The sequence below is a fragment of the Gymnoscopelus braueri genome, assembly GCF_963280865.1.
Source record: "Gymnoscopelus braueri genome assembly, chromosome: 8".
Lineage (NCBI taxonomy): Eukaryota > Metazoa > Chordata > Actinopteri > Myctophiformes > Myctophidae > Gymnoscopelus > Gymnoscopelus braueri.
In genome coordinates, this window is record NC_137609.1 from 56,125,286 (window position 1) to 56,149,517 (window position 24,232).

At 42.1% G+C, this 24,232-nt stretch overlaps 1 protein-coding gene across 3 annotated transcripts; it reads left to right on the plus strand.

The window, feature by feature from the left end:
- Nucleotides 1-2,704: 2,704 nt before the first annotated feature.
- On the plus strand, nucleotides 2,705-23,294 carry LOC308089849 (uncharacterized protein). Of its 3 annotated transcripts, none has more exons than XR_013933565.1 (5): nucleotides 2,705-3,043; nucleotides 8,202-8,342; nucleotides 11,689-11,814; nucleotides 19,609-21,837; nucleotides 22,692-23,294. XR_013933565.1 is itself a non-coding variant. In XM_080434783.1 (5 exons), the coding sequence occupies exons 1-5, from the start codon at nucleotides 2,749-2,751 to the stop codon at nucleotides 21,759-21,761; spliced, it is 2,679 nt and encodes an 892-aa protein (XP_080290909.1). In that variant the 5' UTR covers nucleotides 2,705-2,748; the 3' UTR covers nucleotides 21,762-23,294. The 3 variants fall into 3 exon arrangements, 2 of the variants coding, with proteins under 2 accessions (XP_080290909.1, XP_080290908.1); XM_080434783.1 differs by having other exon boundaries at nucleotides 11,689-11,730; nucleotides 11,767-11,814; nucleotides 19,609-23,294; XM_080434782.1 differs by having other exon boundaries at nucleotides 19,609-23,294.
- The last annotated feature ends 938 nt before the right edge of the window (nucleotides 23,295-24,232 follow it).

Below are 24,232 nucleotides of genomic sequence, written 5' to 3' on the forward strand. Positions count from 1 at the left end.
TGGGGGGTCCCCAGTTGAAATATGATTATGTTGGGGGGTCCCCAGTTCAAATATGATTATGTTGGGGGGTCCCCAGTTCAAATATGATTATGTTGGGGGGGGCCACAGTTCAAATATGATTATGTTGGGGGGGTCCCCAGTTCAAATATGATTATGTTGGGGGGTCCCCAGTTCAAATATGATTATGTTGGGGGGTCCCCAGTTCAAATATGATTATGTTGGGGGGTCCCCAGTTCAAATATGATTATGTTGGGGGGGTCCCCAGTTGAAATATGATTGTGTTGGGGGGTCCCCAGTTCATGACATGTTAGTGATGTCATGTCACAGCCAAACTAGGACTACTAGAGGCTAATAAATAAGCTGGTGTTGAATTAATGTAAACAATATAAACATGTGTTTGTGTTGACAAACAGTGTGTAGATCTAAGTGTGTAGATCTAAGTGTGTACCTGCAGCTTGTAGATCTAAGTCAACGTCCAGCACAGTGTGTTGTGTGTTTATCCTCCTAACAGACTCTATTCCACACATTTTATCTCTTACTTTAGGAGACATGTTTCCACCGCCGTGAAGAAAACAAAAAAAAAACTACAAACAAATGATTATTTTACTTCCGGGTTAACTTGTTTGTTTCACGCTTGCGCAAACAAATGAAATGACCCAGGCACTTTTGCATCAATGCTTGATGCTTCTCGCCTCCTGGTGGAGGAGGTGTGTAACTGTCACTGAATAAACATGGCTTAGAGCTGTGCTTCCTAAACTGTTTTAGCTCTGAGACAGACAGACAGACAGACAGACAGACAGACAGACAGACAGACACAGACAGACAGACAGACAGACAGACAGACAGACAGACAGACAGGCAGACAGACAGACAGACAGACAGACAGACAGACAGACAGACAGACAGACAGACAGACAGACAGACAGACAGACAGACACAGACAGACAGACAGACAGACAGACAGACAGACAGACAGGCAGACACAGACAGACAGACAGACGGAGACACAGACAGACAGACAGACAGACAGACAGGCAGACAGACAGACAGGCAGACAGACAGACAGGCAGACACAGACACAGACAGACAGACGGAGACACAGACAGACAGACAGACAGACAGACAGGCAGACAGACAGACACAGACAGACAGACAGACAGACAGACAGACAGACAGACAGACAGACAGACAGACAGACAGACAGACAGACAGACAGAAGAATTCCATTGTGGTCCTTTGCACTCAATTCATCGAAACATTAAACGACAGACAAATATAAACTACTATGTAAAACATCCTATAAACAAACAGGACCCAAAGAGTTATAACTTGTCTGTCATTTAATGTTTCTATGAATTGAGTACAAAGGACCCCAATGGAAACAAACCATAGGCTTTCTTGGGTTTTAAATCCTCTAAACAGACCTTGTATTGAACTGTACTTTATGTGCTTTTTTGGGGGAAATTGCTAATAAAGTATCAAATCAATCAATCAATTCAATGTCTGACATCAAAGGGGCGCGCCAAGTGTTGTCCCGTTTCATGACCCCTTCAAATCAACCCTTTAAATGTATATTAGATATATACTCTATGCTTCAAATCTACCCTTTAAATGTATATTAGATATATACTCTATGCTTCAAATCTACCCTTTAAATGTGCCCTATTTCATTTTATATATTATATATTATATATATACATCTACCCTTTAAATGTGCCTTATTTCATTTCATGTTAGATATAACTAAGAGTTTAAGATTTGTTGGTGTTACAAAACCGTGCCGCGCTGCGAGCTTGTACATCTGCTATTTTTGAACATTTTGAAAAAACTTGAAAGAGTTTGAAAAATGTGTAATACTTAAAACAAATATTCTCATCTGGGGGTTCCTGGCACAAAACATTTCCAGATGGGGGTCTGTGGTCAAATACATAGCCTACTGCCCTACGCGCCCTCCACAGGACAGCACCCTGTCTGCCTGCCTGCCTGACTGTCTGTCTGTCTGTCTGTCTGTCTGTCTGTCTGTCTGTCTGTCTGTCTGTCTGTCTGCCTGCCTGCCTGCCTGCCTGCCTGCCTGCCTGCCTGCCTGTCTGTCTGTCTGCCTGCCTGCCTGCCTGCCTGCCTGCCTGCCTGCCTGCCTGCCTGTCTGTCTGTCTGTCTGTCTGTCTGTCTGTCTGCCTGCCTGCCTGCCTGCCTGCCTGTCTCTTAAAGAAATAGTTCACCCAAAAATAACCTATTTTCTATCAATTACACTCCCCATGAAGCATTGAATTCGTGGTGATTTTTTTAGTTTTTGTCGCATTCCTGAGTCAATAATCTGATGACCGGCTGTCTCTCCGGTAAGAGACTCAAAGAGACTCCTTTGTGTCTCCTCCTCCCGGAGACATTAGCATCTTTCCGCTTGTCATCAAATTATTGGCTTAAGAATGCAACAAAAACAACAACAAAAATCACCATGAATTCGATGATACATGGGGGGTGTAATTGATAGAAAATAAGTCAACTCCTTTAACGTTTAATCAGTGACTGACAGTTACACATCTCCTCCAGCAGGGGGCAGAAGGTACCAGGCTACAACTCTGAATGTGCCTTCAGGGTTCAGGCGGCAACGTTGCCGCCTAAACCATTCAATGCGCATGCGCGATCGCGCGTAAACCAACGTCTTCCCGGAAGTGGCAGCGTGTAGTCCCCCCCCCACACACACACACACAGGGTGTTGAAGGAGAAGGAATCAGACAAACAAAGAGCATCATGTCTGCGAAGAAAAGAGGGAAAATGCGTCACAAAGACCACATGACGTCATTAGAGACCGTCAGTCGCTCTATTAACGAGCACATGACGTCATTAGGAGAGGAGATCGTGCAGATAGTGTGTGTTTTAGAACAACAACAACATGAGGAAGAGGAGGAGGAGGAGGTCTGCGGGGAGAAGAAGCTCCACCACGTCAAGGCTCTGGTGCTGCAGCGCCTCAGCGCGGCCGCAGAGTGGATGTGCAGCCTGTTCCTAAGAGAGATGGAGGCTCAACACAACAAACTACACACCAAAGGTACACACACACACACACACACACACACACACACACACACACACACACACACACACACACACACACACACACACACACACTGTTTACGTTACACTCAACACCAGCTTAGCAGCTAAGCTAAGCTACATGTGGCTAAGCTACTTAGCTACATGTGGCTAAGCTACTTAGCTACATGTGGCTAAGCTACTTAGCTACATGTGGCTAAGCTAAGCTACATGTGGCTAAGCTACTTAGCTACATGTGGCTAAGCTACTTAGCTACATGTGGCTAAGCTAAGCTACATGTGGCTAAGCTACTTAGCTACATGTGGCTAAGCTAAGTCATGTCATGACAGTCATGGAGCAACTTGTTCCTGGTTTTGGAACTTCCTCCATTTACAACCCGTACATCTACATAAACGTTCACATTTCTAATATAAAGTGCTGTCCCCCCCGGCCATGGATGTTACAAGTTAAAACGGGTGGGTCTAAGTACCCGTATCTTCAGTATTGTTCAATAAAAAAAGCATTTTAATCCGATCGGTGGCCATTTTCTCATAATGTCCTTCATACGCTTTCAACTACGCGACCCTATCGGTTGGGAGGTGTACTGCATTCTTATATACATTATAACTCCATAAGGAAATGGCCGCCGAGCGGATTAAAATGCTTTTTATTGAAAAACACAGAAGATACGGGTATTTCTGAGGGTCCGTACATCATTGTTACATCCATGGCCGTGGGGTCAGTACTTTATATTTGAAATATGAACGTGTATGTAGATGTACGGGTTGTAAATGGAGAAAGTGACAAAACCAGGAACAAGTTGCTCCATGACGCTCATCATGTGAACCATGGCTGCTGGCTCAACTGCTACATTTCCCCAGTAGCCAGCGTTGCCAGATTTGTTGAGAGAAATAAGCAACCGGGTCTAGGAAAAAAAAACAAGCCCAAAAGCGACTATATGTAAGGCCACATGAGCACTTTAAACTTATATGCAGGTACATACATGGGCTGTTTGAAAATGGCAGATCTGCAAGCTCACAACGTGCCGTGATGCGACTGTCAGTGTGTTGTGAGCTTTTAGATCTGCTATTTTCAACGAAACAATGTTGAGGGAAAAAAAGTGCAAAATGTGGAATATATTTTCAATACTTTTTACTACACAAATCTGGTACGGGGGTATTTATCTGTTTGTATATCTGCTTTTTATTTTTTATCGAACATCTGTGCAAATCTTTGAATATATATATTTTAAACTCAAATATTTGCTTCTGAGGGGCGGGGGGTCCCTGGAACAACATATTTGCTTCGGGGGGGATTAGGCAGCCACATACATATCATTTTGGGGGTCCTTGACATGAATACGTTTGAGAACCATAGAGCCATAGAATACTGAGGGATATACTGTTACTTATACCCATGGATAGGGGTGTTCGATATTGAAAAAAATACTATCACGATATTTTTCAAGAAATATCACGATAGACGATATATATCACCATATTTTATGTTCGTTTTTTGGGGTATTATTATTTTATGATTATTAATAACATTATGATGATTAATTATATTTTATGATTATAATTGTTTTATAAGATATGATCATGGGGCACGTATAATCATTATATTATATAATATAATGAATCATATCTTATTAATTAATGTGTTCACAGACAGACAGGCTACATACAGATAGATAGATAGATGGATATAATATTCGTTTTTATGCTGCTGATAGATAGATAGATAGATAGAGATATAATATTAGTTTTTATGCTGCTGATAGATAGATAGAGAGAGATAGAGAGATATAGATATAATTATAATATTAGTTTTTATGCTGCTGATAGATAGATAATCTATTCCTTTTTATCCAGCTGTTGCATCATGTGACATTCAGTGTAGGCTGCTTATGGTGAGTTAGTAGTGTAACAGACTGCTTCAGACAGAACATCTGACAGTCAGTGGTGGAATGTAACTGTACTTAAGTACAAATTTGAGGAATTTTCACTTTACTGGATTATCTTACATTTTCAGTACTTTTACTTCTACTCCACTACATCTCAGAGGCAAATATTGTTATTTTACTCCACTACAATTTAGTTACTTAGTAGATTTGTATTATTACAAAACACGCATTAACCACTTTATCCCTATATACTTCGGCTATTTGAAAATAGCCGATCTACAAGCTCATAAGGCGTCACTTTGCGACCCGTTGTGAGCTTGTGAGTATTTCTGCATTGCAGTACTGATACTTTTAATTAAGTACTTTTTCCACCACTGCTGACAGTAGCCTATTACACCTACCTACCTACTAACAGTAGACTAGCAGGTTACACACTAGATCATTGATATGCATATGCATCCAGCTAATGTTAATTCATGGTGTTGATAAGCTTTTGTAAGCGAGGTACGAATTGTTGTTTGTAATCGATACGCGAGGTCCGTTGATCCATGTGCGTGCGTGCACTCTTTATGCGGGCAGCGGGGACACCTTCGCGGTTTCACCCGCGTTTGGTTAAAAGTTATATCGAGTGACGTTCGAACATTGCAAACTTTGCAATTAACTTTAGTTTGCACCGTGTCGGTGAGCCTGACTCTCCGTCCATTACTGCTGTTGTGCAGACTGACAACAAGAGCGACGATAAACTCGCTGCCAAGAAGAAAGGGGGCGGGGACTTTGGGAGCCTGTGTGATGAACACAACAGATCTTTAAGCAATCAATGCGATCCGGACGTGCGGTCGAGACGCGTTGTTAGCTTGTAGATCTGCTATTTTTGGCGAACGAAACCGTCGTACTACAGAAGTATAAATTAAGGTATAGAACTGCAAATCATAGAATGTGAGTGCACACTCTATGACTGAGTGACTCACTTTATGACGATAGATACGATATCTCTGAAAACGCATATCGTGGGGACATTGACGATAGTTATCACAATATCGAACACCCCTACCCATGGAGTACTGAATGACAAGTTTATAGACCAATTATTTGTTCACAAACATTGAGACTGGACGCACAGGTGACTGTTTCATGTAATTAATTCCCAACAGATCCCCAAACCTGTTGTTTTGGGGTTCTGCTGGTTTCACTTCATTCAACCTCCTCTGTGTGTTGGCTAGTGAGGCGCGCCCGAGCGAGACACATATACTTCATCGCGCAACGGTATTGCGCACCGAGAGAACAGCCGACATACAAGCTCACAACCGCGTCGCGGATGCGAACGTTGTGAGCTTGGAGGTCTGCGATTCTCGGCTGTTCTCTGTGCGCCACACCTTCGCGGGACGGAGCGTAAATTAGGCTTGACGGGCTGCAGCTGCGCGAGCCAAGCAAGTTCTGGTGCCGTGATCATAGAGCGCTCCCTCCGTTCTTATGACAGCCACTGGAGGCGGGGGGGTTTGGGGGACAACTGCTTTGAATTGTTATTATTGTTTACACACAACAGAAACCAAGAAATACATATTTCAAGAGGCAGAGATCACAGTAAAAATCCTAAGTATTCTTCCTCCACACTGGGAGAGAAACGGCGTCTGAAAGTTTGATGGGATGCATTTTTACACGTGAGACTTTGACCACTTTAAAGAGGTGGTGCCATGGTTTAGCAATTTTTGTGTTTTTCATGTGTCTATGAGGTTGATAGAACTTCATTAAGCCTCCTGGTGGTGTTTTTATGGTGTTTTATGTCTTCTCTGACTATTTTGACTTTCTTCCTGGTTGGCTGAAACCTTGAGGGTCAAACGTGCCAATAGAAAAACAGCGCTTTAATGATGCAGTAGAAATATACCCTCCCCCTAATTATCTTAACACAACAGGTGTGGGCATGAGAAGGAGGAGGGACAAGGACAGGTGGGTGGTGCTAAGATGGTGGAGGAGGTGCTAAGGCGAGAACCAGGTATACTTAATGAACTGGAGGCGTGTCCACATAAAAACATAATTTTAACACTTTCTGTACACTTTTTTTTGAAAGAAATCTTCCTCCTGGTATAACCATAATACCTGATGATTATGTTTTGGGGGGGGAATCACGGCACCCCGTCTTTAACATTGCATCTTATGAGTGGTGGGGTTCATTTGGTGCCGGCCTGCGCGCGCATACTGGTCCTTATCAGTGTGACGTCTGTTAAGGCGTCTAGTGTATCAACTCAACTGCATCTTTAATATTTGTGTCCTTGTATGCTCTCCTCTATGTGGACATGAATAAAAGTTGTGTTAAAATGTGTGTGAGAGAGAGAGTGAGAAATGTGCCGCCCCTGTCAGTGAGAGCTGATCTCTCCTTAGTGCCGCGGTACCAACAAAAAATAACGATCTACAAGTTAACGTTTCTCATCGCGAGGCGTCGTTTGCGTTGTAGATCTGTTTTTAGCAAGTGACTCCCTCTTAAGCTGGCAACAGTTAACTCCACTGAAATCGCTGCTTCTTTTCCATGATCGTTTGGGCATGTGATCGCTTGAATTCAGCCGTTTGATTCGTCGTGGTCCTGCTTATTTTACGTTTCTCTGTAAAGTGGCTTGTAAATATTATTAACATTTGGGCTTGTTTCTAAAGTGTAGTTTTTTTGTATTTTGTCTCATCTGTTTAAGAAAGTAGGTAGCTGATATATTGCACTTTTACCTTAGCGCTAGGTATTCTCTTAGTTGCTTGTTTTTGCAGAAAATGCACTTAAGACTTCTGGTGATTAGTAGTTTAGTTCCCTACCTATGTTGAATGCACTTATTGTAAGTCTCTTTGGATAAAAGTGTCTGCTAAATGACTGTAATGTAATATAGTTGTTTATTTGGGCTTGTTTCCTAAATGTTGGTTAAAGGAATAGTTCACCCCCAAAAATACTTCATTTCCTATCAGTTACACACCACATGAAGCCTTGAATTCATGGAGATATTTTAGTTTTTGTCGCATTTCTAAGCCAATAATGTGATGACCGGCGGCTCCGGTAGGAGACTTAAAAGTGTCAGTGATCTACAAGCTCACAACGTGTTGTGAGCTTGTAGATCTGCTGTTTGTTACCCCCCCCCCTCCCCCAGAATAGGGATGCCCGGGATGCAAGTTGTTTACAAAAGTAAAGTTTTGAGCATATTTTGATTATTGTGATAATATTGTTAATCGCAATTATTTTGGCCACAATAATCGTGACATGTAATTTTCATATGGTCCTCATCCTTACTTCCCACAGATCACCACAGGGAGAGGTCTACGGCACCTCGAGGGAAGAAGAAGAAGAAGATGGCCTCCAAAAGACGCTCAACGCTGTCGGAGGAACAGCCAGAGACGGACGATGCAATCATGCAACCTGTAGTGAAGGTGATCAGGACAGGTATGTACCGTTGTATTTATCTACTGTGGTATTAACCTGTAGTGAAGGTGATCAGGACAGGTATGTACCGTTGTATTTATCTACTGTGGTATTAACCTGTAGTGAAGGTGATCAGGACAGGTATGTACCGTTGTATGTATCTACTGTGGTATTAACCTGTAGTGAAGGTGATCAGGACAGGTATGTACCGTTGTATTTATCTAATGTGGTATTAACCTGTAGTGAAGGTGATCAGGACAGGTATGTACCGTTGTATGTATCTACTGTGGTATTAACCTGTAGTGAAGGTGATCAGGACCGGTATGTACCGTTGTATTTATCTACTGTGGTATTAACCTGTAGTGAAGTTGATCAGGACCAGTATCTACTGTACCTCTTTATTTATCTACTGGTGATAGTAGTATGTAGAGTTGTCCTGACACCGTTTAGAGCCCGGTATCGGGGTCCAACATGACATTGGTGAGACCGATGTATGGGTCATTTTGGACCCCATTTTGGCCATTATAGGTAGTAGCCTGTAACAAAAGTGAACTGCTTAGCAGCCATCTCATTGATTGTCAGTGGCAGCGCATGTGTGTGCAAATCAAACGGCCTAAACCCGACGTTTGAACAGCAGCATATACCGTAGATAGGGGTGTCACGATACGCCTAATCCACGATTCGATTCGACTTTCGATTTTAAGGTCACGATTCGATTCGATTTTCGATACGATATATATTTTTAAAATTTCCTTTTTTTTCAGCTTTGAGGGCTATATGATTATTAATTTAGGCTATTGTCTTGATTTGTAAAGAAAAACACATGTTTCTCAATAAGTCCCTTTTTTTTTGAATAATATCAAATGAGAATGAGTAACAAAAAGGGTTTTATGCCCTTACAACAACTGTCATTTTCAGATTCTTCTTTAAGATGAGTTAACAATATTCTTGTGAAGCTCTATAACTAAATAAAATCTAAATACAAGATTATTAAACATCTTAAAGTATGTTCACATTGTTTGAACAGGTAAGAGCTTCAACAAACAAGAAATGTGAATAATAAGCTAAGCCAGGGGTCTTCAACAGGGTTTATTTATTTTTTACCGTAACCCCATCTCTTTTCTGAGGTGAACTTTAGCCAAAAATAGTAGATCTACAAGCTCACAACGCCTCACGCTGCGAGGCGCTGTGAGCTTGTAGATCGGCTATTTTTGGCCGAGAGGTTTTAGGTGTAGAGGGGAAAAAGAGAAGACGGAGAAACTATCAATGTGGAGCATAATCGACAAACGGTAGCCGTTTTGTCAGCAACGCGTCGGGTGCCCTCATAATTAACTGGGAAGACAAAATATTGTCAGACTTTTGACTTAAAGGAAGCGGGAGGGTTTTCCAATTCTTCCGTTTGTGTATCATCATTACTATCGCTGGCTTCAGCAGTGGCCATGGTGAAATGTAAAGTAGTAGTACAGACGCAACGCTACAGCGGTCTCTCTCTCTCCTCCAAACTCCTCTGTGGTGTGTATGACTTTGTCCTGTCGTCTTTTTTTTCCTCCCCCGTCAAAAGCACGCATGCGCGATGCACGGAAAAACACAACAGCTGCTCGCAGCATGGCTTCACCCGGACGTGCAATCGGATGTGTGCATGCGCGGGAGTATTTTTTTTTAAATTAACCCTTGAATCGCGATACGGCTTTTGATTTCGATACACTGTATCGTACGTCATTTTCGGTTCGATTTCGATACGTATCGAGTATCGTGACACCCTTAACCGTAGATGAATAAATGTGACGAAATACAGTAAATCACACCACTAAAATCATATAAGAAACTGAACAAAACATTTAAAACATGAGGGCACAAAGCCAAAGGATAAGACCAGAGTAGCAAAAAATGGGAATTCCCGTCCGATTCTGCTGAGGCATACATGGGCAACGGGGGCCACATGCGGCCCCCACCTTCACTTAATGTGGCCCGCAGGTTAATATCAGAATAGTGATATATTATTGATTTCAGCTGTTACAAAACATGCAAACATGACCCGCTTTAATTACTTCAGTCTATATTAGTAGCTTAATGACTAGTATTAACATTCGGCACTGCGGTGTCGTTTTGAGCTTGTAGATCGGCTAGTTGTGCTACTTTTGTGTGACATAGAATGGCGAAGAATGGCATTCATTTACGAAAAAGTTAGAATACGGAGATAAGAGGTGTCTGCCCAACAGTATATGCAGGGGTGCACATAACTTTTTAGGTCTAGTACTCAGAAGAGCACCTGGAGATGTGACTTGGTGCGCACAAAATAAATGGTCCCGTGCCGTTTTGTCAAGGGGGGGGGGGGGGGGATATTCAGCAAGGTGCCCACCGGACAGTTTTGTCAACGGGGGGGTGCGTGCTGCGCGAGAAAATAGGACGCTCTGCTTCCAAATTCCGTAGATTTTCGCCGTTTTTTTTTTCTCACACCGTTTGATGAAGCCCCCAAGGTTGGTGCCCTGTGCTGCGCTGCTTTTATCCGCCAGATTGGGACGTTCACGGCATATTTTGCACCATTATGGTGCGTTCATCATCGGTGACGAGTGCCTCTAACAGCCGCTGCTGGCTGTGTGCACGCAGCGAGGCGATGCGAGACACTCACACAATCACGTGCAGCATGCGTCCTCTCCCCCTGCAATGGCTGTACATGGGGCCGACGCGTGCTTTAGCGTGATTGTGTAAGTGTGGCTTCAGGAAGTAAATTCCTAGCCTCGATCTCCAGGCTTTTATTTTTTAGTTTTGCTAAAAAATAAAAGCTTGGAAATTCCTGTCCCAGCTGTTGGTACGCAAAAGCGCCTCGCGTCGTCTGATGTGCCACGCATTACTTATTTTGGGTGCGCATGCGCACCTGCGCGCCAGTTATGTGCACCCCTGAGTATATGTGTCCTTCTGGAGTGAGTGTGGAAATATATAGTGGCCCTCTACATCATCAAAGTTGCATCACCCCTGTGCTAAGGATAACATTGCCACGGACGGGAATTCCCCTAGATCAGTGGTTCTCAAACCTTTTTTATTTCAAGGAACCCCATAACTCTGAGAGTGTACAAATGGAACCAAATGGACCAGTTAGGGTCCATTTGGTTCCATTTGTACACTCTCAGAGTTACAGACCTGTAAGGGTCCATTTGGTTCCATGTGTACACTCTCAGAGTTACAGACCCGTAAGGGTCCATTTGGTTCCATTTGTACACTCTCAGAGTTACAGTGTGTGTGTGTGTGTGGGGGGGGGGGGAATGAATTGTCATAATGACTAACTTGGGGATAACAAGGGGTAAAAGGCAATAAAAAAAATATATGAATGCAAGTAACGTGTTCCTCTCTTTCTGTTCCCTATGTGAAGGCGGAGAGAACAGCGGTTCTGCTGTTTCAGAGGGAGAGGCCAGTACGAGCACAGAGGAACCAACAGAGGAACCAACAGAAGAACCAACAGAGGAACCAACAGAGGAACCAACAGAGGAACCAACAGGTATGGAACTAAGTCACTGGCTACAGCAAAGTTTCAAGTTTAATTAGAACACATCATTGCATTTGTATATATTATATGAATTATGATGTTTCTTACAATTCAGGACCGCTCTAAGATAACATTTAAAAAGAAAACTTTTGCTTAAAGGTCCTCTGACCTGGCCCAAAAATATCATATATGATACTGTCCGTCACGCGGTCTCTCTGAAAACAGTATGAAAACAGGCGTGCACACGATATATCGTCCCGCTATATATCGCGATACGTTTTTTATATTTTGCAATAATAATAATGCAAAAACAGAAGTATTTGTTTGCATTTGCTTTTTTCCACCCCCATATATTTTCATAATAAAAAAAGTGCCATATATTGTATCATATCGATGTCGTGAGCCCAATATCGTATCGTTTCATGAAGGCACACCCCTAGCGGGACCTATCACAGATTGATTGGCATTTGCTCTCAGTTCGCCTTTCGCACGCGCATCAAACAGATCAGAAAAATGAGGAAGTGACCTCAACATAATTTGTCTTTTATTTGTAAATCTGTGTATATAAAATATATATATCCCCCCCAAATCTCTTATTGAAATTATAAAAATCTCGATGTCGTGCTGGATCTGTCAGAGCGGGGTTCAGGGCGTGTCAGAGCGGGGTTCAGGGCGTGTCAGAGCGGGGGGGCACAGAGGCTCACTGACCGCGGAGAAATGGTCCATGGAGATTATAATACACGCACTGCGGGACTTCTGCCGCGTGTTTCTAAACAAACTATTCATTTCAGCCAATAATAGACTGGGCCAAAACTTCATGTTCCCGCCCCCCTAGCCCTGGTCCAGAGCGTAAGCTAGTTCTCTCTAACGCCCCGCCAGGCGCGCTGCTCTGCTCATAGACCCCACATTCCACTGCCGTGCGAGGTCTCCATCTTTGGTAAAAAATAGGGATGTGCGATATATCGGCCAACCGATATATATCGGCCGATATAGTTGTTTTTTAATTAATCGGTATCGGTCCGATATCAAAATTGAGCCGATGTGAACAGCCCTGTTCACAAAGTAATTTGGACAGACAGACGTCAACAGCTTGTGAAGCTGGGCAAATACAGCTCAAAGCATTTGGACATTGCTTGTGGCGTCTCCCAGGGGTCAATATTGGGGCCCAAACCTTTTATTCTTTACATCAATGATATTTGCTTAACTCATTCCCTGCCTAGGACGTAAAAAACGTATTTTTTTGCAAATTACCAAACCTGCCTAGGACGTAAAAAACGTAATTTTAGGGTTACATTTTTTTTTCCAATTTGACCCAAAGACCAAGGAGATATGATTTTTCGAAGATCTAGACTCCCATCCACTTCCTTGTTAACTTAAAACTTAAAAATTCTGTATCTCAGCTCCTGAGTACTTTTTTTTTTTCAATGAAAAATCTCTGGCAGTGGGCAAACACGGCCAGAAATAGTTTCTAAGCTGCTGTCACTGGTACATTTTGCAGTTGACACAAATATTTTTTGCTCTGGGGATTATCCAGATAATAAAATAAAATAATTTGGAATAAACAGGCAGTGCTGTTTCAAATTCAGTGTTTACACATGTTTTTCAGAATGATAATTTTTTATCGATCATATCGACATTGGTTATATCGGTTATCGGCCATAACAGCAATATATTATATCTGATATCGATATCGGCCAAAATGTCTCATCGGTGCATCCCTAGTAAAAAAATTATCCAAACTATTTCGCTGCTCACCAAAACAAAGGCTGTTTTGTGTTGTTGAAAGTCTATTCTCCAGGTCGGGAAGCCTCTCAGGACCCCACCTTCTCTGTATAATACACTTTATATTCACCTTCTCTGTATAATACACTTTATATTCACCTTCTCTGTATAATACACATTTTGGGCAGATAATAAAATATGTCCACCAGATGGAAAATGTTTTATTTACTCCAGTGCGCCCCCTACAATGGTCAATGGTCATTTATATTCACCAGATCTGTAGGGGGCGCAGTGGAGTAAATTAAAAAAAAAAAGTCTGGCGGACATATTTTATTTTCTGCCCAAAAAAGTGTTTCATACAGAGAAGGTTCTGAGGCGTTCCCCACCGTGGAGAATAGAGTTTCAACAACACAAAACAGCCTTTGTTTCGGTGAGCAGTGAAATAGTTTTGTTTATTTTTACTAAAGACGAAGACCTCGCACGGCAGTGGAATGTTGGGTCTATGAGCAGAGCAGCCCGCCTGGCGCTCTGGACCAGCAGGGGGCCAGTTGCACCACCCCACACTAAGTTCAAACTTAGCCTAGTTATAGCTTAAACACATTCAATACCGGGAAAGTATCTCTGTCATTTTTAGATGTCTTTGGCTATTCAAAAAATAGCAGATCTACAAGCTCATAGCGCGGCGCTATGAGCTTGTAGATCTGCTAAGATCGTGAAAATGAGTGCAAATCTTTGAATATATATTTAAAAAATATATATATATATATTTATATTTAAAGATTTGCACGAATTTTCACATAAAAAAACAAAAAATAGCAGATCTACAAGCTCATAGCGCTATGAGCTTGTAGATCTGCTATTTTTGATTGGCCAAAGAAATCTAAAAAATGACACAGATACTTTCCCGGCTAAATGGGTTAAATATTAAAAGCCATCTAAGCCATAACTAGGCTAAGTTTGAACTTAGTGTGAGGTGTTGCAACTGGCCCCTTGGCTCCCCAGAGCCTCTTCTCTGTCCCTCGGGAGAAATACACGTGTTGTATCTCCAGCCAGAGCCAATCAAATACATCAATAACATCAACCAGAGCGATCTCTGGTTGATATTAGGATAAAGAAATATAAAATAATGAATGGTTTGTTTAGAAACACGCTGTGGCACGATGCGCGTGTAACAGACGTGATCTTGCGTTGTGTTGTAAAGCACCACAGACCAGGACTCTCAGTTGAGTTGATTTATTCTGATAAACAGACACATAAGGCACATCACTGGTCTGCCCTGAACATGGGTTTCCACATAACAATAGCGCTCTCATAGCAGAGATAGACTAGCAATAATAATGAAAACATAAATATAATATGTACCTGATAAACAGACAAATAAGGCACATCACTGGTCTGTTCTGAACATGTGTTTCCACATAACAAATGCTGCAAATAGAACAGATACAGTACAATGAAAATACAATCAATATTATCAGGCTGTGCCTACACAACTCTGGGTACATATATGTGTATTAATATCCTGCACAGTTGCCACCGTCTCCGCTCTCCAGCTGGCATAGAGCACCGAAGTCTGACGTAATTTACGCATCCTACCTGGGTCGCGGTTCCCTCCCCCATTCTGAATGCCCATTGAGGAGTTTAATATCGCGTAATATTATTTTATATTGTGATTATTACTAGTCGACTCATTTGACCAAGTAGTAGTCGACTAGTCGACTAGTCAAAATTTACATTAAAAAAAATAATTAGTTATTAATTTATTAGGGGGGGGCATTGTTTTAATTCCATCCTACTACTATATTACTATTATTATTATCCTCCTGCACTTATTTTTATGGCGTTTTAAGGGAAGCGCTTCTGGCACAGCACCACAGCACCACAGCAGCGTCTCCAAGGATCCCCATTGCCCAATAATAGGCTTTTATTGGGCATACTTTTGACCCCCTTTTGATAAAAAATAAAGTCAGGAGGATAATAATTATAGTAAGACGGGCCATTACTATGGCATAAATAAAAAAAAAACATTTTTTTTTTCAACTATTCGACTAGTCGACTAGTCGACTAGTTGGTGAAAGCCCTACGTCAAATAAGAATAAAATAAATAAACAAATGATCCCGGCGAATTGACTCGTATGGATGTTACTTCTGCCGAATTAGTTACATTTTCACCAGAAACGGACTGTATGAAATATGAGTTTATTTCTGTATCCTCCGTCCCGAGCAACACGACAAACAAACAAACAAACAAACAAACAAACAAACAAACAAACAAACAAACAAACAAACAAACAAACAAACAAACAAACAAACAAACAAACGGCGGCAGTGAGCCCAGGCAGCCAGTCCTCCCGTCACTCCGACAAGACGCCAACTTTCCTCTCTCAGGTAGAGTGACCAGTGGTGGAAAAAGTACTCAAATTCCATACTTAAGTAAAAGTACCAATACTGCAATATAAAAATACTCTGTTACAAGTAAAAGTCCAGAATAAAAAACTTACTTGAGTAAAATTACAAAAGTATTGGCATCAAAATGTACTTAAAGTACCAAAAGTAAAAGTACTAAATATTTAAAAATAGCCGATCTACAAGCTCACAACGCGTCGCATCGCGACGCGTTGTGAGCTTGTAGATCTGCTATTTTCAAATAGCCTAGGTATAAAATAGGTTTAAAGTGGTTAATGTGTGTTTCATTATATCATAATTTATATCTGAAAAGTAACTAGTAACTAAAGTTTTCAAGTATATGTAGTGGGAGTAAAAGTACAATATTTGCCTCTGAGATGTAGTGGAGTAGAAGTAAAAGTATTGGAAATTGGAAATACTCAAGTAAAGTACAAATACCTCAAAATTGTACTTAAGTACAGTACTTAAGTAAATGTACTTAGTTACTTTCCACCACTGAGAGTGACGTCACGCCATTCATAAAAGCCAGTGTGGCTGGCCAGTGGCCACCGTCATCACGTGAATGAACTGACACATATAGTAAGTCAGGGGTAGTGGCCATGCACCGCTAATCGCCACAGTTTATAGCTAAACTAAAGACGGTGGCGTCTCCACTCCAACGCTCACTTGCCCGGTCGGGCAACCCTGAAAGCAAACTCCGCCTGCCCGCACGTTTTATTTACCTGCCACGGGCAGTCACTGACAGCCGTTAGTGTCAACCCCTGTGTTATATATACTACGCCGTACAGCGAGCCGCGCGTCAAAAAATAGCAGATCTGCAAGCTCACAACGCGTGGCAGACACGACGCGTTGTGAGCTTGTAGATCTGCTGTTTTCGGCGCACGCCCCACCTTACGCCGAAGTATACATTGGGCTGTAGCGCGTGTAGTGCCCGGTGTCGGGTTACTATAGTAACGCGACCAGATGCCATGACAGTCTTTCTGCTGCCATGCACTTCTCTCACTGACCAAAACTTCTTCATCTTATTTAGACCTATTTAAACGCCTTCTAAATCCTGACCTAAGTTTTCTGAAAAACTTCAAATATTTATTTATGTTGCTATATACCAGGGTTCCCCAATAGGCGGCCCGCGGGCCATTTGCGGCGCGCGAGAGGCAACTGTCCTGTCATAAAAACAAAAAATGAAGAAAATAAATGGATTTATTTATTTATTATTATTTAATTTTTTTAAAATATACATATAAGAATTGTGGTCCAAAAATAAACAAACTGTCTCGGCGATATTATCAGGGAGGAGGTTCTGTATCGTTTATGATAGTCAGTCACTCATATTTGATACAGTCTGTTTCTGGCGAAAATGTTACTAATTCGGCGGAAGTAACATTAGTGTTTTCTCACCGTCAGTTGATGCTTCATATCCATAAGAGTCAAACCACCGGGGGTTTGGGACACAGTTTTTATTTGACGCGATATTAAACACGTCTATGGGAATTCAGAACGGGGGTGGAAAACCGCGAACCAGTTAGGATGTGTAAATGACGTCAGACGTAATTGACGTCATTGATTGACTTGTGACATAAAACAACTGACACAAGTTTTAATAACCAGACTTGACATCAATCTGTTAAGATAGAATTAAAGTGCAGGATCTTACATTTAATCGGGCTATAATTGAAGAGTGGAATTCTCGATGTGGCAGACCATTACATTTGTGAAATAAAATGACAAATTTCGCCCCCAAAAAAATCGGCCCTTAAAACACACACACTCACACACACACACACACACACACACACACACACGCACACACACACGCACCCAGTCACTAGGGCTGTCAACTTTCCTCAGAAATGATATTCGAATATTGGTCTTAACAATTGGCAGATAATCGAATATATTCGAATATATATATGTATATATAAAAAAATTATTGACAGAAACAATACAAAAAACAATGTATCGAGTGCTTGGATCCAATAAAACATATATTTTGTTTGTTTTTTATTACTTTATACATTGTTTTTTGTATAACATTAAAATTTTCCCCATACTCAAGGAATATTCAAATATTAATTCACCAGCCCTAACACACACACAGTAATCTGAAGAGACAAATACAAATGTTTATTAAAAAGAGTGATATTTCTACCAGGGATAAAGAGGAGAGTCGATCTGTAATTCCCTCACAGACTTAAATAAAAATACTAAATATTATGCCCTCAATTTTGTGGAAATTATTTTCCTGAGGTATCGATAACTGTATCGAACATTGATATTTTGCAAGATATTGTATCGACATACAGTATCGTGGCAACACTTGTTATTGATCAATGTAGACGTTTTTTATTTTTTACAGCATAAGTTCCTGCAACTACCACAGCTATAAAACCAACTACCACAGCTATAAAACAACTACCACAGCTATAAAAACAACTACCACAGCTATAAAACAACTACCACAGCTATAAAACAACTACCACAGCTATAAAAACAACTACCACAGCTATAAAACAACTACCACAGCTATAAAACAACTACCACAGCTATAAAACAATTACCACAGCTATAAAACAACTACCACAGCTATAAAAACAACTACCACAGCTCTAAAACAACTACCACAGCTATAAAACAACTACCACAGCTATAAAACAACTACCACAGCTATAAAACAACTACCACAGCTATAAAACAACTAGTGTTTTCTCTCACCTTTGAAAAATCATAGAATATTTATATCCAGTATGATCAATCCCCCGATCTAAAAGACATATCCGAGTCTCGTAGAATGGGGGGGGGGGGCAAGGCGAGCCCCCCCCCCCCCCCCCCGCGCGATTATCATGTAATTATTATTATATTATATTTTATTTCATTTTTTTATTGTATTTAATTTTTTTAATTTTCAAAAAATAATATTTAAAAATAAATGAAAAAAGCCCTCCTTGCGTATTAGGAGGGCAGAACCAAGGACGGGTGTTTTTGATGAATCTAACTTGTTAAAAATGGAGTTTGAAGTTATAATGGGTTTGTATAGGAAGGGGGCGTGTGAATATCAAATATCTAAATAATGAATCAAGCAACTTAAAAACGGTCTGGGGGGGGTCGGGGCTCACTAAAGCATGAGTAGACCATAAAATGACCCAAAGAGTGCCAGAATTATTTCTGGCTATGTTGTGCCAGAGATTTAAAAAAAAAAAAAAAGTGCTTAGGAAGCGAGATACAGCCTTTTTCAGTTATAAGTTAAACAAGGAGTGGATGGAGCTGCAAATCTTCAGATAATGATATCTTGGGTTCTGAACATTTGTATCCCCACACGTGATTGGCACGTTGCCCCTTAGCGGTAAAACATGTGAAACACGTGATTGGCACGTTGCCCCTTAGCGGTAAAACACGTGAAACACGTGATTGGCACGTTGCACCATAGCTGTGAAACATGTGAAACACGTGAATAGCACTCAATGAGTTAAGTAAAACATTTGAGTACCTTTTCCTCCACTGGTCGACGGCAGGCTGAGCCTTAGCAGAGTCCGCAGGCAAAGAGTTAATGGCACAATGGGATTAATTCATCCCCGTGTTTGTGCCGAATATGGGGGGGAATGAGATCAGTGGAGAGCTGGAGGATTTTTTATCTGAAATATTTAATGGGCTTTTCTCTCATTGTACTTTCTTTCTGCCTAGACTTCCTTCACCTCCCTGCGTGTGAGGAGGAGTTTTCCCCTCCTGAACAACAACAGGAGAGGAGCTCCGGTCTGGTCCAGGAGGAGGAACCAGAACCTCCACGCATTAAAGAGGAACGGCAGGAGCTCCTTCAAAGACCGGAGGAGGCTGCTGGGTCAACGGAGGAGGCTGCTGGGTCAACGGAGGAGGCTGCTGGGTCAACGGAGGAGGCTGGTGGGTCAACGATTACAGTAGTAGTAGAAAGTGATGACGACGACGACGATGATGATGAAAACGGAGAGACGGAGCCACTAGCCGGCACCTCAGCTGAACACATGAAAACACAGGCTGGTGCAGAGGACTGTGGAACATCACAGCCAACCGGTGACGACCCCCTCCAAGAGTCGTCGGAAGCCACTCCGTCAAAGAGGAGTCGCGCGGAAAAGAAAAGCCTTAGTTGTACCGAGTGTGGCAAAATATTTAAACGAAAAGATCACCTGAAGAGGCACACGATGACCCATAAAGGGGAGAAGGCCTTTACGTGTGCCGTCTGTGACAAAGGCTACGATCGAAAGGATGAACTTAAACAGCACATGGAGACCCACACGGGGGAGGAGAAGCTGTTAAATTGTACGGTTTGTAGCAAAGCCTTTGGTCACAGGAGCAATCTGAACAGACACATGAGGACTCACAAAGGGGAAAAACCCTTTACCTGTACGGTCTGTGACAAAGGCTACGGTCAAAAGAGTAATCTGAACAAACACATGAGGACGCACAACGGGGAAAAACCCTTTACGTGTGCAATCTGTGGCAAAGGCTGTCGTCGAGCCAGTCATCTCAAAGAGCACATGTTGACCCACTCCAAGGACAAGACCATCATATGCTCAGTCTGTGGCAAAGGCATCAGCAGAGGTCAGCTTAAAAAACACATGAGGACCCACAAAGGGGAAGAGCCCTTTATTAAGACCGAAGCAGGGGAGAAGTCCTTCAATTGTACGGTCTGTAGCAAAGGCTATCGTGCGATGCGTGACCTGAAAACACACATGAGGACGCACACGGGGGAAAAACCCTTTAAATGCACAGTGTGCGACAAAGGCTTTGGTGACAAGAGCGTGCTGAGAAGACACACAAAGAGTCACTCGGGGCAAAAGCCCTTTTCTTGCACACTTTGTACCAAAGCCTTTGGCGAAAGATGCATTCTGAACAAACACATGAGGACGCACACAGGGGAGAAGCCCTATCTTTGTACGGTCTGCGGCAAAGATTACGGCGGCATGGACACTCTGAAAGTGCACATGATGACCCACACCGGGGAAAGCCACTTCACCTGCTCGGTCTGCGGCAAAAGCTGCGGCGGCCGCACCGCTCTGAAAGTGCACATGAGGATTCACACGGGGGAGAAGCCGTTCGCTTGTACGGTCTGTGGCAAAGGGTTCCGCCAAAAGGGTCAGCTGGAAAATCACCTGAGGACGCACACGGGAGAGAAGCCCTTCAAATGTACGATTTGTTTCAAAGGCTTCGCCGACATGAGCGATCTGAGACGACACACGATGATTCACACGGGGCTGAAGCCCTTCACTTGTACGGTTTGTGGTAAAGGCTGCGGTCGAAGGTTCGACCTCAAAAAACACATGAGGACCCATACAGGCGAAAAGCCTTTTACTTGTTTAGTTTGTAGCAAAGCCTTTGGCGAGAGAGGCACTCTGAACGAACACATGAAGACTCATACAGGGGAGAAGCCGTTTACTTGTACGGTGTGTAGTCAAGCCTTTTGTCAAAGATGTAATCTTAACAAACACATGAGGACTCATACAGGTGAGAAGCCTCTTGCGGGGGAGAAGCCCTTCCTTTGTACGGTTTGTGGCAAAAACTATAGCCAAATGGCTGCTCTGCAAGTACACATGAGGACGCACACGGGGGAAAACCCCTTCACGTGTTCGGTTTGCGGCAACGACTTTGATCAAAAAGTTGAGCTGAAAAAGCATATGAAGACGCACACGGAGGGAAAACCCTTTAAGTGTGCAGAATGTGACAAAGGCTTTAGTCAAAGATGTGAGCTGAAACGACACATGATGACTCACACAGGGGGAAAACCCTTTACTTGCACAGTTTGCAACAAAGGCTATCGTGAAATGCGCGACCTAAAAGCACACATGAAGACCCACACAGAGTAGGAAAACATCTAGTGTCAGTTAGAGACAAATGCTTTGATTAGAAAGACCGTCTTAAGATGAAAGGATTCATAGAGTGGTCAGAAATCACCTCTTAACTCTTTCACTGCCAGAGTATATACAACTAAATAAAGCCCAGACTGCCAGCGATGTTTTGAATCTCTAATCTTTTCAAGTAGTCACAGAATATTTATCTCCAGTATGATGGATCCCCTGATGGTTGCTAATCACTGAGGGTTTCACTGTGCTTCCGCAAAAAAAAAAAATGTCATGGCGAGCTCCCGTTCGCTTGTTATACGCGGTTGAAAATAGCATGTCTCGCTAACTATACATAGTAAAACACAGGAGCCGAGATACAGAATATTTCCCAAATACTTTAACCAGGAAGTGAATGGAGCTGTAAATCTTCGGACCACGTTATATCCTGGTTCTGTGTGAGAACATTTTTTTCAACAACCAAAATAAATACTGGTCTTTCTCGTCCATGGCAGGCAGCGCCTTGGCATAACCAGCAGGCAAAGAGTTGAGATAAGAGGATTTATAGTGGTCAGAAAGCACATCTTAACACATCGTGTGCCAGAGGTTTATTAAAATAGGGTACGTTTAGTGTCAGCATATCTTCCATCCACTTACGCTGATATGTTTCGTGCTGTAGAAGCCCCGACGCGGACGTGCATGTAAACAAAGCCTGCGTGCGAGACGGAAAGAAACAGAAGATATAGGAGATATTAAGCTTTTAGTCAAGGAGCTAACATTGGAGCCGACGAATGGAAGCATTTTTTACATGGATCCACATCCAGCCTCTCCTTCTTAGAGACTCCTTGGATGATCCCACAGTTTCGTTAGAGCGCCCCACGTGGAAAAAAAATATATAAAAAGAAAAATGTGTTAAGATGAGAGGATTCATAGAGTGGTCAGAAAGCACATCTTAAGATGAGAGGATTTGTAAAGTGCAGAAACTGTTAGATATTCTGGAACAAATACTGTTTTCAATGAAGCCACCTGAGTTAACACATGATAACGGACACTTATAAATGTTTTATTATTCTGACAATATCTTGAACAAGCAATGTTCATGTTGATTTCTCATTGTCTTGTGAGTTGAAGTTCTTTATCTTGTGTATGGAATTTATTTTCATGATTTATTCTCTCTTTACTCGTTTCCCCTCTAATCATGACTGATTTGTAGTCCATGGATTTGAATGCATACATTAACCATGATAGAGTTCCAAATGCTTGTTACTTTTTTGTTTTTATTACTTGTAATCTTTTATTCCCTGGAGCTCATTACTGGTAGAACAACATGAGCATCAGTGCCTGTCCAAAGGCATAATAAATGTATTATATGATATGATGTACAGTACGATGATATTAACCCTTCATTTGATTTCTTGGTTTAGATTTGACATGAGTTTTTGTGTTTATAGAGCTTTAGTTTTTCTTTATTGTTTTTGTAAAGGTCAAAGACCTTCTGTAATACCTTTTACTCTGTAAACCTATTTACCAAAATAAAGGCTCTCTGCAACATTCTGCCAAGTTTTTTGTTGCGTCACAAATCACTGGTAATGACTGAAATTACAATTTAAGATGCATTTAAAATACAATATACAATGAATTGTCTCAACACAGTAAGCAGGGATCATGGGCTGTAGGGATATAGGTAATCTCTCAAGAACAGATTCTGCTCTGCGTTGGAATCTGTCGTGAAGGCTCGTCATAACATGTACACACTGGGCTACAAGTGGGCGTTCCTTCAGATCAGGAAGCAGGCCGCGCTTTACCCAATCAAATGTAGTGGGCGGGATTCACGTGTCCGTCGATCTTTCCCCCTCGAAACAAACCCAAACTAATTTAACAATAGCGTCCGCGGAGCAGACAAAACCACGGAAAGATATTCACATTTTAACTTACTCTTTCATCATAGAAACAAGTGGGCTTATAACCAAAACCATCCAAGTTCTCTGGGAGAAGTGGTGTTAGTGTTCCGTGTAGAAATATTGTTAGTGGGAATGAAAACATAGTGGCACCACCGGAAGTGAAAGACCAAAACCCTGGTTTCCTTTGCGCAACGTCGCCATTGTCCCAGAGCCAGTGAGAGATAGTACAAACAGCAGAGGGCGCTGTTTTTCATTCTCACTGGCTCTGGGTTCCCAGATTGGGATATAGGTGGTATAGAGCTATTTAAACATTGTCTCACTTAAAATATCCACTGCAGATGAAGCACAAACGGAAGTCTTGTACCCTTTTATTCTTTGCTAAAGGTACTCTAAAGGCTCCTGCATGCTAAAGGTACTCTAAAGGCTCCTGCATGCTAAAGGTACTCTTAAGACTCCTGCATGCTAAAGGTACTCTAAAGGCTCCTGCATGCTACCAAAGGAGGCCCTCTGCGAGCCCCACGGTCGCGGAGCGGCAGCAGTTTTTCGGACGAAAAACGCAGATCTGTAAGGCAAAAAAAATGTTGTTGTTTTTTCGGC